This window comes from Lipotes vexillifer, unplaced genomic scaffold (assembly GCF_000442215.2).
Source record: "Lipotes vexillifer unplaced genomic scaffold, Lipotes_vexillifer_v1.1 scaffold418, whole genome shotgun sequence".
Classification (NCBI taxonomy): domain Eukaryota; kingdom Metazoa; phylum Chordata; class Mammalia; order Artiodactyla; family Lipotidae; genus Lipotes; species Lipotes vexillifer.
This window is the reverse complement of record NW_006798629.1, coordinates 4,895,231-4,910,856: the sequence shown is the minus strand read 5'-3', so window position 1 is coordinate 4,910,856 and position 15,626 is coordinate 4,895,231. Positions and strand designations below refer to the sequence as shown.

The following is a 15,626-nucleotide window of genomic DNA, read 5'->3' as shown; positions in this document are numbered from 1 at the left end:
GTTCAGCAGTTTCCATAAGTTGTGAGAACATTGCACTAAAAATTAGAAAAATAATATAACGCCAATGTTAAATCTTCATTAAAGTAAAAATGGCGTAAAAAAATAAAAACAGAAAGTTTTTGTACTTACTAGGCATCATGTTCCAGATACTCAGGGTTCAAGAGAGTTTTCATTTCCTCACTTAAAAAAGCGATACAATCAATCAGAATGTGTAATTTTTTAATTGAAGGAGATGTAGAGGTTGCCTTATTCTATACTCATAAGCCAACTTTCATATAATGTGTAAATGAAAAAGAGTTAGCCTTTTTTAAATAAAAAGAGCAACTCCATTAACAAATGAAATCATTTCTTTCTATAAAGATCAAAAACAAATTAGCTGCCTGTCTGTACCACAATGAGGCAACTATCTAATTATTCCAAATAACAAAACTGAATGTGACAATACATTCCTTGAATGTGCCTGATCTAGAATCAACTGATTATTCCACAATCTATCACTTGTCCAAAACGAAACAAAAAATATATATAGTTACTGGTCAAATATCCCATATTAAAACAGTAATTTATTTTCTTTCAATGGCTTCTATTTTTATTATGTTTTAACATCAATTAATCAGTGACAGCACCTCTTCCAAATCTATTTTAGTGCTGCTTTTACTTTATAAAGGATTGAAACAGTTAAAGAAGCATGTAGAACTCATTTAAAAGCTGTTTTTTAAAAAAGCAATTTGCAATCGTGTATACTTTCCTATGGAGTATATTCTGCATAGGTGTTTTTAAAAAGATAAAACTGGCATGAAAACAGTATCCCAATACTAACTGCAACCTTATCATACTTCAGAATAACTGAGGCAACAGCAACTAAGATATGGTTACTATAGTCAGATCCAATAAATTTAGTATAATTAGAAAAACTCAAAGGAACTAGAAAATACTAATCTACAATATAGTAAACAAAAGTTGATCTGACAAATGCCCTAATATATGTTCAGCAAAATGGATGGCTACATTTGATTAATAAAGATCATATAGATAAACACATGAAATATTATATGTTAATCCGTTGTTTTCGGCACAGAGAGAGGCTAGCCTGCGGAATATTCCTGAGGAAGTTTTATAATCCCTCAGCTCTCCATTCCCAAGATGCTTCCCAGCTGCCTCTCTGGCCCATCTAGTTAGGGTATCTTAAGTTAGAAAATAAATTCTAACAATCGGCCTAAGTTAAATACAAGATATATTAATTTATTATCTCAGCAAATAACTTCAGTAATTGTATCTCAAAAACATGAGAAGTCATTTTGTTTCTTTATACTGGGGTTCTTTGGGGGACTGTTCTATTTATGAACTGAACTGAGTCTGGTGAGGACAAAATATCTCACACATAAGGTCCTCTTACAGCTTACTGTGAAAGAATGGGCCACTGGAGGATAGAACGTATGAATATTAACAATCATCAGCACTTTGCCATTACAACAAAAATTTCCTCTTCTTGATCCATCAGTTACATGTCTTCCTTTGGTACAGCTCTAAGACTTGCAAAGATATTTAGAATTCCAAGTTTGCCCCATAGCTGAAATGGGATTACAGTTATTAAGCGGAATTAATCATCAGCCACATGAAACACAACCAAATGTTTACAATTTACAAAATACCTTCAATATAAAAGGTATTGAAGGTAAAAAAGGATTACAGCAGGGCTGACAAAATAGATGGAGCTCATATACAAACTTGCCTTGGCTGTGCAGACTCACTGGCATGAAGAAAGGCTTGGTGGTCACAGTGGAGGGTGAAGACCATTGGAGCCAACAGCTCGTGCATGCCCTGAAACAGAGCCAGAGAAAGGGACGGGAGCATGTCCGGACTCCACTGGTGGACAGACGGGCTCAGCTAAAAGCCTCTGCAGCTGATCCCTGCCCCAGGCATTTTCGTATTATACAGAAGAGCATAAACATAAAAACCTACAAAGTGAGATTTTATTTAGTTTTAGAACTTGACTCCAATTCTACCACAGCAGGTATTCTTCTTTAAAACATGGAGAGCAGCTCTCTTTTAAATGACACAACAAACAATAAATCGGCATGGTAGACAACCTTGCACCTGTCAGTTGCTTCAGGATGTGTACTCATAAATATGAATTTCATTTATGCAAATTATAATCATATGCTACAGTGTAAAGATCTGCAGTAAGAAGGGCAACTAAGAACTGTAGACCTAAGGAAATTACATCCAATGTTTTCATTATATAATGGCTCAAAATTAGGATGTCTGTAGATTTAGGAAGAGCTGAAGTCAGCTAGCTGGAAATGTTGGATAATAAAAGAAACAACCTTTAGCAGGTATGAGAGAAAACGAAGTTTTTAAAGTACGATTTTCAACATGTTTAAGCCAAGATGGCCATAATTATTTTTCCTGTCTACTTCAACTATAAGGTTACTTTTCAATTCATTTAGTGATTTCACCAATACAACTTTCTTTTTCCTTATATCGTGTTCACCTGTGGACTACATACATAGGCATAGAAACAAAAAGGTATATTAGTTACTAAGTTGCCTTTCAAAGGGTATTATAAAAATCCATTATTTATCCATTCTTGTGAGGAAATAAGATATTCCACATCAGGGACCCGCCTTGTTAGCTGAGATTTTTTTCCCTACTTAGGCATCAAAAACACATTTTCGCAATTTAAAAATGGATTGTACTCTTTTCTGCCTCTTAAAGTGTGTCACTATTTGCCTTTTGCCTACGATGATCTTTTTACAAAAAAAGAAGACAAAACCCCGCCTCTACAGGAAATAACAATAAAATACTGAAGCCGAGAGAAGAGAGAGTTTTTGCCGATGGGATTAGAGAAAATCTTCTGTGATGGAAGGACAGACACACGGACCTCTGCACGGTCTGGCAGCTCTGTGCTGTTCGTAGGACGCTAGTTATTATCATAAAGTAATACAAAAGGAAACTCTGTCAGAGTTCATTTATAAGTTATCGCTAGCCTTGAATGAGAAGGACTTAATTACACTTTTACAAAATAATTTATGATCCATTGACAATTTACTTGTGATTTGGGACAAATTACCACACATCACTTCAATCTTTTTAGGTGACTGTCTCCTACTAAACAAATCTTGAAAAGACTATTCCTTAGAAGAACTTGGTACACACCCATAAAGAATGGAATTAAGTGTTGCTAATGTGTTTTAAAATCATTATGAGGGGTTTATTCTTCTAAAATAATCTCAAATTATCCCAAAGACCAAGTGACATAATTTTAATCATGAAAGGAACAGTTACTTATTGCACAGAACTACAGAATATCTAAAAATATCTAAAAAAAACAAAAACAAAAAAACAAAAAAACAAAAAGGAAGGAGGGAAGGCAGGAAGGAAGGGAAGGAAGGCCAAAAGAGAAAAGAAAGAAAAATTAAAACTGTGATAGATATCTTTGCGGTAATCTTTTTTGCTTATTTCTGATAATTTCCTTAGGATAAAGTCCCTAGAAGTAAAATTTCTGGGTAAATGAGCTAATAAGACATTTGATATATACAATTAACCTGCCCTTTAGAAATAATTCCCTCACTTTAGGGCATAAAAATCACCATTTCACATACCCTCATCTTTATCTGTAGTGTTTTTTAAAAATCCTGTCAAATTCTACAGTCAAATAGTTGTTTTAACTTATCTAAATGCTAGTGAGGTTGAAGACAAACATTTCAGTGGTCATTTTTATTTAATGAATTACCCATTTTCTCCTAATGAAGAGTCTCCCTTCTCCTGATGATTTGTAATAGATCTTCAGCAATTCAGGAAATTAATCCTTAGTTATTTTTGTTTCAAATACTTTCCCATGTTTATAACTCGCCTTTTAATTTTGATTACGTCAGAGTAAAGCTGTATACTTTAAAACAGTCAAATCAATAAATCATCTTCCATGATTTCTTATTTTGCTTTTATGCCAAAAAGACCTTCCTCATATTGAGATTAGATTAAATATACAGGTTCCTTTTTTACAGCTAATTCTTTACCCACCTGGTATTTAATTTTGCCCTGAAGAATAATATGTATTTTTCCTTCCCAAAGTTTTAAACTAATTTATTGAATAATCCATCCTCTCCCAAGAGTTCTGAAATGTCATCTTTATCATAAGCTGAATATTTAGCTCTCATTTTTTCTGGGTTTTTACTGGTATTCCATTGGTTTATATACTTTTAACAGGAACTTTACTACTGTAATGTCTTGAGCTGTAAAATACTCCATTTCCCCATATTTTCTATTCTTTTTCTCAAAATTATCTTGCCTATTCTAACATCTTTTCATCCAAATGAAAATGTAATTTAGTTACATAAAATGCTAAACTAAATACTGCAGTTTTTATTGCCATTGCATTAAAATTAACTTGAAGAAAACAGACTTCTTTAAGAACACCAGATCTTCCAATCCAAAAATATGTGGAACTGCATAGTTTTTATTAGGTTTCTTACTAGGCTTTGGGTGTGGGTGTGGGTGTTGGTGTTGGTGGTGGTGGCGGCAGAGACCTTCTGAATAGAACTCTTCCCTGCAGTATGCTTTCTAACTAATTAAGGCTGGTTTAATACGAAAAGGTTCTTGCCTAAATGTATCTTCTCACCTTCCCTGAACATTCTCTTCCCTCTAGTTTCTGTGACACTCCTTTCTCCAGATTCTCCATTTGCTCACGCATCATTCACCTTCATTTATTCCAAAAATTATCTATTAACTACCTATGACGTGCTGGTAACACGAAAGTGAATGGAGTGGGCAAACTCCTGACCATTATGGAGCCTGCAGTCTAAACAGCAAGACACACAATAATAAAATGAGCACAGAAGTACTGTAGGTTATAAACTGGGACAAGTGATACATATATGTATATGTATGTATATACATACATAGACAAACCAAGCTCCTACTACAGGCTCAGCACATACAAGGTGCTCACTGCATAGTGACTGAATGAATGAAATAGCTTCCACTCGATATAGTGAGGGGTAGATATTTCATTTATCAACACAAGGGTAAAAGCTGAACTACGATAAGATGAGAAATGGAAAAGAATCATCCTGAATTATATTTCAATATTTCCCATCAATAAATAAGTGCCTTTTGTATAATGGAAATTAAGAGTCCCCTGAATACCATTAAGACAATCTTTTACACATTCAGTGTTGACTTCCAACCAAACTAGGGATATTTTTCTCGAATAGACTTGTAAGAGATGACTGGTTTTACTCTCAATTCTAGACTAGTAAAAACCTGACTAATAATTACAAGTGGCAAGCAAACAGACATCTTTAAAGGAAAAGAGAACTATCTGGAAAGAATGATCATAAATTCAATATGCTGTAAATCTGACAAAGCCTAATGAAAAAGAATGTATTGTCGGTATACTTCTTCGTTCCCAAAATGTGTATTTTGCGCCCATCCACACCATTAGCGTTTCTGCTTGCTTACAGCCTTTTCCCCTGCTGGATCCTTAGTAGTCACTGCACTCCAAACTCATGCCAGTTGAAAAGAAAGGTAACAATGTTTTTCCTCATCAACAGCCTGTAGGCTCACAAAATTGAACCTGTTCTTTTATCTGCCTGTGTTCACTTAGCCCACCAAGCAGTCTTTATTAAAGCTGAGGCATCAGGCAGTCAAAGTTCATTAATACCATTTATATAATCTCTGCAGTTTCAATTAACTCAGCAAGACATTCTACTACATGATAACAGTCTCATTAATTCAATAAAATCCCATAACTATTAACAATATGGTCGATGTTAAACGGGGTGCCACCTAGTACAAAATAATAGCTTTAACAGCTTGTGATGAAACTTAAGGTTTTTTCTTAAATTTGATCTGGCTAAAATATTCAGTCCTTTTACAGCAAGGGATTATTCCTATGTAAAGAATCTATAGAATTTTTAACATTAACAGGGAGTAATTTAAATCTTAGAAAGTGATACACAGGAGTAAATTAATAATACTTTCCTATTCAGTAATTGATAGACTTTGTCTAAATGATCAAGAGTCTGATCTGTTTATAGGCTTCCTCACAAACCCAGTGGGCTGCATGACTCACAAACGGTGGATGGTGCAGTTACGATGTTTTGGTTCCTTGTCCATGGAACTTGTTTCCATTGTTATAAGATTTCCTGAATCTAGATTTTTCTTTCTCAAAAGAAAAAGAGGAAACAAATGTATAACTTGGGATAATTTTATTCCGACTTGATTCGTTATCATCAAATCTTTTACTGTGAGATATTTCCAAATATTTGAAAGAGAAGAGGGCACACTGAGGAGACAGGCTTGATGACAAAAGCCAACACAATGAGAAGAGGAGAAGAGAAAAACAGAAATAAACCTGAATCACTGGAGAAGAGCCTGAGGTACTGAACTAACAAATGCTGCGGAACCATTCTGCCCCCAGACTTCTTGCAAAGTGTGTTAATAACGTCCTTAGACTGTAAGTCATTCTGAATGGAATTTTCTGTTATTTGCTTCCAAAAAATCCTGATATAATGATTGAGATGTATTTTCTCCCAGTCTCCTTTTTGGTTTGTTTTTGGGCTTTGCACTTTATATCTGACCTGAATAGCCTGTCTTGCTTGGGAAGACCTTTCCTACCCTGAGATTATAAAAAAAAGTTCTCCTAAATGTTTTTTCCAGAATTTTTATGTAATTTTAGTTTTTATAATTATATTTTTACTCCATCTGGAATTTCTTCTCCCAATAATGGTATAATTTAATCTTTTTCAGATGGAAAGCCAAATACAGCAAGTCAATATCCTTTTCCCATTGAAAGAAAACGTCCTATCTTATGTAAAGATCTCATTTACAACTGAACCTGTTCTTAGCTTGTTCCACTGATCTATTTCTCAGTTCCCACATTACTGTCATATTGGTTTGATCACAGAACACTTGTAACAGTGTTCAGATCTCCCCGTGCCATTCTCCCCTTCCCCTGAATTCTGTGGCAACTCCAACATATTTAATACGGACTGTAGCAATGATCACCATCACAGCTACCAACATGAACTCATAATGAGCACTACATGTTTTTAACTCTACAAAGTCAATGCTATTATTACCCTCATTAACGAAATTAAGGATTAGAAAAGTTACATGTCTATATTGCCTAAGACAAGGTAGCTACTTAAAGTGTTGGAGCCGAGATTCAAATCAAGGGATCTGAGTCTAGAGCCAGTGATCTTAACCACTAAGCTGTATTATCACCATTAAAATGACTATAAAGCTTCTTGGCATAAAATTTAAAATCACTGTGCCCGGTTTTTAAAAACCGTATCTCTCACTTAGACTATCACTGGAATGATAACACATTTATATATTAATTTGGGAAGAAGTAATATTTTTACTTAATGTCTTCCCACCTAAAAACACGTTATCACTTTTCTATTTATTCAACTCTTGCTCCAATAACATTTATAGTTTTCTTCATATAGCTTTTGATTCTATATTATTACATTTATTTTTAGACATTTTATAGCTTTGGTTTTGCCATTATGAGTAGAATATATTTTTCCATTTCCCATTCTAAAAGCTAACTATCACCATGTAATTAATATAAAGACATATTATTAGTATCAAAACTAAGATAAAATTAGTTCCCTTGGATAGTCTATGTACACAATAACAAATACGTTATTTAGGACAACTGTAATATGACTTGACTTATTATCTTTAAACAAATCAGGTTTATCTCAAATTAAATACACTGCTCTCACCATGCAGATGTTTTCTGTTATATTACACTGAATTTGGGTTGTCATCAGTTGGATGTCATAACTTTGGATTGTTGGAGAATGTAGTTTGAATTCTCACTTAATATGCATTTTGAGAAATACATAAAAATATCTAACTTTGCGTATTTTTATTGGAACTCCATAAGGTTAAGTGCAAACCTAGATACTTCTTTATATATTAAATAAAAAATTTACATTTTGAAAAGAATAAACATAATCCGATAATCTTCTTTAATAACGAGATGAATTAAACATCAAGATCACAAGAATATCATATAAATTTCAGAAAGTTTAAAGGAACTTTCTGCAGTTATATTACTGGTAGATTTTGAAGAGTAAAAGGACATTTGATTATTCTCTACATGACATGCCACATATTTATAAATGCTGTACTTAGAAACAATATTTATATGTACAACTCTGAAAAGTTTTATTACTAGATTGCCTTCAAAGATGCTGTTTATAAACAAACTCTCAAAAGTTGAAAGCAAAGATTGAATGCCTCATAGAAGACAATTTGGTGGAATGTCTTATAATAAGGAAGAAGCATATGTGCATCAATGAGCTTACCTTTCTCACCATGCAGCTGACAAGCAGCTCTTTGATTGCTTTACTATTATGATGCAACTCTGGATACAATAAAGGCTACATTATTGCTCTATCATTTGTCAAGCTGTATAGAAAATTCCGAGTCAATGGATGCCACCTGTACGATATTTTCATTACCTGCTTATAAAGCAACTGCTCGTTTTCTCTAGCATAACAGAAAAGAACATCTGTAAGAATTTTTCTCACATTTTCTTGTTGGAAAAACTGCATTTCAGGAAACCTGAAAAAAGAAAACACAGGATTGAAATCGGCTAGCACAATTCCAAGAATTACCCTCAAATTCTCATCTCTGAGAGGTGCCATGGGCAGCTCTGGGTTTTAGTCCAAGTCTGTAATTGCCAGGCAACTTATGCCATAGGTGGGACTCATGTGTCAAAGAAAAAAGGGTGAGAAAAAGGGAAACTACTGGATACCCTTCAACATCTAAATATTTCAAATGTCTTCATATGTAAATGTCATCATATGCATGATGAATACAACAGTTTTTAAGCAAAACAAATTATAGCCTGTGCATTTGGTGTGGGGATTGCTTTGTTTTACCCCATTTGGTATACTGTGATTTTGTAAGTACCAACTTTGTGAAAAAAAATCATTATCCTATTTTTTTGATGCAAATGCCATGATTTAAATTATTATACACGACCACACCATTAGTTTTATCTGATTAAAACACAGACTTCAAACGGACTGAGTTAGTCAGTATTGCTTAAATGATCTCTGGATCAAAAATTCTACCAGGTGCTTTGAGGTAATGTGAAATACAAAAGGGCAAGAGTATCCACCCGAAAGGAGCTTAAATAGTTGTTTACAATGCAAGAATTTACACCTGCAACGACCCCAAGAGCAAATACAGAGCAGTGCAATACACAGTGAATATACAGTCGACCCTGTGGATCCCTGGGTTTCGAATCTGCAGACTCAACCAACCGTGGATCAAAGATGTTTGGGGAAAAAAAATTCCAGAAAGTTCCAAAGAGCAAAACTTGCATTTGCCAGCATGCCAGCCACTATTTACATGGCATTTATACTGTAGTAGGTATTATAAGAAATTTAGAGATGACTTAAAGTATATGAGAGGATATGCATAGATTATATGAGAATACTACTCCATTTTATACAAGAGAGTTGAGCATCCATGGATTTTGGTATCTGTGGGAGTCCTGAAACTAATCTCCTATGAATACCAAGAGACAAGCCTATAAGGGAAGAAGGAATGTCATCTAGAAATAAGCAGCAAATGGGTCCAATCACAAAAGGTTTGAACAAGAATTTTTAGGAGAGGAGGAACATGGAACACCTGTGGGAAAAGTAACCAAATCAGAAGGAAAGCTATGAAGACACAGAAGGCAGAGCGTATTCCAAATGCAGAGCACCGTATGGTATCAGTGATGCAAAAGGAAAGTATCAATACTTCTGTGAAGTACTGCCACTTGGCAGCAGGACAACAGGACAGAAGAAAAGGTGGGAGGTATAGAAAAGAGCTTTGAATGCAGTATTTACAACTGAGGAACAGCCACAGAGTGACTCTACGTTTCTCAATAGGGAAGTACCAAAGAAGACAGTATCTGAGTAACTCTAAGTGGGAATAAGCCTGCAGGAGGAGAGACAGCAGGAAGGAGATAAGACGACATTATACTGAGGTGAAAAATCACAAACCTGAGAAGAAAAGCCGAACTTCAGATTCCGGTTGCACAATTGCTGGCTGTGCGACCTCGAGTAAATGGCTGCTTAACGGCCTCATCTATAAGTAGCGATAATAATACTGATCTTGTGATGAAGATGAAATAATGTGAAAGCACCAAGAACAGCGCCTGGCAGCAGACGTTCAGGAAGAGAAGTGATTGCTAGTCTCTGAGTACTGGTACTTTAGGTGCTGAAGATGTGAATGAGGTCTCATTGGAACTAGAAAACACGAGAATATGTAACAAATATGCAAGAGGCTGAAAAGGAGGAGCGCCTAGAGCACGGTGGCATGGGGCATCACGGAAACAGAAAAATACTCCTTCGTTACTCTCGTAAAGGCAGCAACGGTTATTTTATTCATGTTCTGATGGTTCACTGCTTCCTATCTCTGGCAACCTCTGCTATTTTCTGCCCTTCTGATCCTCTTCGGGCACGCCGTGAGAGTGAGAACTTTCTCTCCAGTTCAGGCTGGGATCCTGGGTGGACTATGCTAATGGTTTGTGAAGCATCTCTTTCCTGGGCCTAATTTTTATAATAAATTACAGCCTGTTTCATCTTCATCTGTTCATTTGACTTTTGCTTGAAATTCCCCTGGATGTACAATTTGTCCCCAGACACAGGTATCTGACCTGTTCTCTGCCAACAAGGAAGCCTCTCCTTTGGGGGGCCGGTAATCAACAGTCCATGGGTCTGAACAAGGTTATCTCAAGTCCATGCATAAATCTTAACGCGATGGCCCTCCAGACAGCCCAAACTGAAGCTCAGGAGTCTGACGAGGCACAAGTGACCATAGCTCCTAAAGAGGAGAGAAATTACCTGAAAGCAGATTCAGAGCAAGAATAATAACTATATCTTAGAAGCCAAAGAAGTTCCAGAAAGGTGTCAAATGCACTGAAGCAGGAAAGAAACAGAAAAACTTGCTAAATGACTTATTTGGGACAAAAGGAAGCTGCTAAAACCTTTAGATAGTCAAATATCCCAAATTAGAGTAATCAGGATGAAAGATAGGTAAGTAGTTAATAAAATGCTGAAAAGAAATTTCTTGGGAAAACTTAGTCACTAAAGTAAAAACAGAGTAACCCTTCTGAGATGAAACTGTTCCCCCTCCTTCCTCATCAGATGACTTAAATCTAGCCCTGTTGTGAAGCAGGCTTCCTGTCCCAGGATCTGGACAGATCACACGGATGAGTGATTTTGTGTGTCCCCTTCCATAACTATGCTTTGGAAACTGTCTATGAACACTGGCACCACCAAATTCCCTACAGTCCCTGCAATCTGAATGGACTATGGGAGAAAGTACTAAAACCTACAACATTCACTTTGTAACAAATATCCATGAACTATATAAAGGAAGAATTTAATACCTTACTACTAAAAATGTAAATTATATTACATATCAATTCACAGTTTCATTTAAACGCATACTAACCACTCGCAGGACTAAAAACTAGACATCTATAAGAATCAAATTGCAGGTAGATAATTTAAATTACCCACTTTTAGCAAATACCCAATCAACTGAAAACACGTATTAGGCAGACAGGGCATATCTATGTGATAGCACACCATCCGCAATTCTAGTCTACAATGCTGAAGTGTCAATTCAGGAAGTTTCAGGATATCCTCTTTTTTAGAAAAGTGTGAGGTGTTCTCTAAATTCTGATGAAGAATCCATAGCATCAAACAAGTAACATGGGAAAGATTTCAGAAGAGTTCCAAAAAAGAAACAAAAGTTTATGCTATTTTCAGAAGCTGGAAAAAGAGATGACATTCAGAGAAGTTATAAGCTGAAAGAGTCCAGTTCAGAAGGTAACAGGTAAGGAGAACGGAAGCAGAGAGATTAATACCTGCTCCAGTATATCTGGGTAGTTAGCAGGTTAGCAGTACTTCCCAACTGCTTTGCTAAACAATGTGTCAGAGATATGCACTGAAGTAAAATTCCATGAGTTTAGAGTTACACCGAAGAACCTAGGTCATAAGGTTGATGAATATACCTGAATAATAACATATTTGCTACAACAAATACTTGGTTTCGTATTAACAGGCTTCAAGTAAGAAGGCATTCCATCTACAGGAATCAGAAATAAAAGGGAGAAAAGTAGTGAGTAGATTCTCGAGGAATAGTGATAAGCAGCTTTGATGATAGGTTTTAAGTTTCAAAATAGCTTCCCTGACATCTGGTGCTGATTCAGGGCAGGTAATCTGAACAGCACTCTAACCCGAATATCACTGGAAAGGCAAATCTGGTTTTGAGACAATAACAAAAATCACAGAATACAGACCGAGGCTGGAGTCAACAACTGTGAAGATTTTGAAAAGTCAATAGTGACTCTACAGTCTCATGCAAAAAAGAGAAATGGTAGTATATTCATTAAAGAGGAGATAGAGAAAAAAAACTTAGGATTGAAGCTAGAGACATTTATGATTCACTCAAGCCAAACTATCTGATAGGAAAGTAAAAGGAGAAAAGAATCACAATAAATGGGAACTGAAGATAAGTTCTAAATTATTATTAGAAAATGAAAGTCAAGAGAAGTAATTCCTGCATTTGGCCAGAAATAAAAGTGGAGATGGTAAACAGGTGAGGATGAAACTCTGATAGAGATAAAAAGCAAAGAGAAATTAATATGAAAGTATTCCATGATGTGATTTAGACTAATACCATCGAACATTTTTACCTGATGGAAAAAAAAGGTGATAATTCAGTTTTTTGTTTTTGTGGTACGCGGGCCTCTCTCACTGTTGTGGCCTCTCCCGTTGCGGACCACAGGCTCCGGACGCGCAGGCTCAGCGGCCATGGCTCACGGGCCCAGCCGCTCCGCGGCATGTGGGATCTTCCCGGACCGGGGCACGAACCCGTGTCCCCTGCATCGGCAGGTGGACTCTCAACCACTGCGCCACCAGGGAAGCCCGATAATTCAGTTTTAACTTAATAAATCAATATTTAAAATGCAGGAGTTTCTCTCTCACGATGTGTGCAGGTATTAAATAGACAAATTTTACATAGTGCAAACTAACATCAAGAGATATAAAAGTCTGCTGTGTGCGTTTTTTGGTTTGTATCTTGAAATAACCCCACGTTCGTAGGCAGTATAGTTTTCAACTTAAGTTTTTAAAAAAATCTTTCATTATCTAAAATCTTTCATATATAATCTTTTCATTATAATCTTTCATTATAAATTCCAGCATTTATAAAGAGACAATAGTAGAGTGAACTGCAGTATAGCCATCGCCCAGCTTCATCATTAATCAGTTCTTTTTTTTTTTTTTTACATATCCTCCTCTCTCAGTGTTGCATTTTGAAGCAAACCTGAGACATCACTACACCTATAATACTGCAGTGTGTATTTCTAAAAGATAAAGACTCTCTAAAAACATAACCATAGCACCACTTTAACACTATAATAAAAATAATCCATTGATTAAATCAAATATACAATGTTGAAATGTCCCTAAAAATTTTTCAGTTTGTTTCAATCAAGATCCAAGAATTTACACTGCAATTTGTTGATATATCTCTTAAGAGTTTTTTACTCCATAGACTTGCCCCTCCCTCCCTCCCTCCCTGCCTTCCTTCCTCTCTCCCTCTCCCTCTTTCTCTTACAATGTATTTGTTAAAGAAACCAGGCTCTTTACCCTGTAGAAACTTCCCATTCTGAATTTTACTTATTGTTCCTCCATTTTGTTATGTAACACATTCCTCTCCTCCCCACCGCGCCCCCCCCCAGGCCCCCTGCTGTATTTCCTATAAACTGGTAGGTAGGTCTAGAGACTTCATCAGGTTCAGGTTCAACTTTCAACAAAAACCTTCATGGGTGGCATGGTGGCTTTAGTACATGTTCACGAATTCTCTGGCACTCCTCCCATACAAAGGTGGAGGAGCCTAACTTCCTTCCCTCTGCAGATGTGCTGTCCTCAGTGATGAGCTTCTCACAAAGAGAAGACAGCACAAGTGATGCTGCGACACAGCTTCTGTCTGCCTCTCTGTCTGGACACATCGTCGAACTCAGACGCTGTGCTGCTAGGAAGTCAAGCAGCTACAGGAGAGGCCGTGGGGAGGTGTTCCAGCCACAGCTCCAGAGGTCTCTGCTGAGAGCCGGCTTCAACAGCCAGGCAGGAAAGTGAACACATCTTCCAATGATTCCAGTCCTTAACCTTCAAGCTGGCCTGGCCAACACCATGTGGAACAGAGACAAACTGCCTGCTCAGCCCTACCCAAGTTGGAGATTCATCAACAAAATTAATTCTGCTGTTCTTTTAAGCTTTGGGGCGGTTTACAATGCAGCAATAGCTAACGGGTACAGATGGTACTGTGTACTTCCATCAGGAGGCATACATTTTTAGCTTCTCTTTCTGTGATGATCGATGATCATTGCCTAGATGTATTAATTCATTAGAGGTGGTAAGATGGCAAGACTACAACTTTATCCTTTTTTCTTTCATTATTATCTAAAATACGTATATAAAGAAAAATTTACCCTTGTCAATTTTTAGTCATCCTGAAGTACAGATCACTATAATTTTGAAAAACATAGTTGGTTTCCATTATATTTACTCATGGATGCTTGTGGACATCTAAGCTCTATGAATGATAAATGACACTAATTCTGTCACGAAAACAGGTTATGATAACCAGACTATTCTATTTCCCTTTTGGATATCTTCCCATGCAACTGCAGCATATGGGAACGAGTCAGGAGGTGAGGGATGGAGTACAGCTAAACAACGTCAGACCCAGTAACCAGGAACCCAGGTGCCTGATGGGAGCTAACTGGAAAGACGTAGAAACTTCGCACAGGGCTGTGGTCGCTCATAACACAGACAGAGGATGAAGGGAAGCTAGGCAAATATCTGGGGTGTCTATGATGGAGAGTTCCTTAGACAACAAAGAGACAAAAAGAACATTTCCTAAGCAAGAAAAGGGTTAAGAAAAGAATGAAATGACAAAGGGCTTTGTCACTGCATAATAGTACATAATTAGGTAATTAGAAGTATTAAAACAGACAAAGTACTGGGCCCAGCTGAATTACTGAAGATGCAAGTATTCAATAAGATGCCCCAAGGGAAAAAATAAAACCCTTGGGGAAGGTTTATAGCCAAGCAGGAGGATGGAGCAGCACAGGAGGGCTTGAAGGAACAATAACTGATGTTATGTCGGTACTTTAAAACCAGAACTTCACTACCAGCATCCATCTAAAATTTAAAATGAGCAGATGAAAACTCCCTAGAATACTATTAAACACCAAAATAACTATAATATCTTTCTCTGGTTTGTTGTTTTATTAAAGGAAAACTGAAAAAAAAAAATCAAGCAAAAACCATAGAGGAGCAATTTGATATAAAATGAAAGGAGGCACACTACGTATTTTTTATTCCTGTCCTCCCTACTTTGGTTGATGATTTCACCATCCCCCCTATTCAACCAAATCTGCTTTCTCCTCATTCCAGGCACATGGCAGGACTGAACTTCCCAGCATCCTCTTCAGTGAGCTGTGGCCACTGGGATGGGAGTGGCCATGACATGTGACCACAAAATTCACATTTCCCCCAGCCCCCATCAGGCCCCATCCACATTTC

General features: G+C 36.6%; 1 protein-coding gene across 1 annotated transcript in view; it reads right to left on the bottom strand.

Annotated features, from left to right (window-relative positions):
• The window catches only part of TBC1D5 (TBC1 domain family member 5), a 358,157-nt gene that overhangs the window by 225,955 nt on the left and 116,576 nt on the right, over nt 1-15,626 (bottom strand). Inside the window, exons 7-10 of the mRNA XM_007470644.1 lie at nt 8,484-8,586; nt 1,733-1,821; nt 130-180; nt 1-35 (exon numbers count right to left, since the gene is read on the bottom strand). The exon at nt 1-35 is cut by the window's left edge and continues 53 nt beyond it. Of these exons, the coding sequence (XP_007470706.1) occupies nt 1-35; nt 130-180; nt 1,733-1,821; nt 8,484-8,586 (278 nt within the window). The remainder of the gene's footprint in view (nt 36-129; nt 181-1,732; nt 1,822-8,483; nt 8,587-15,626) is intronic.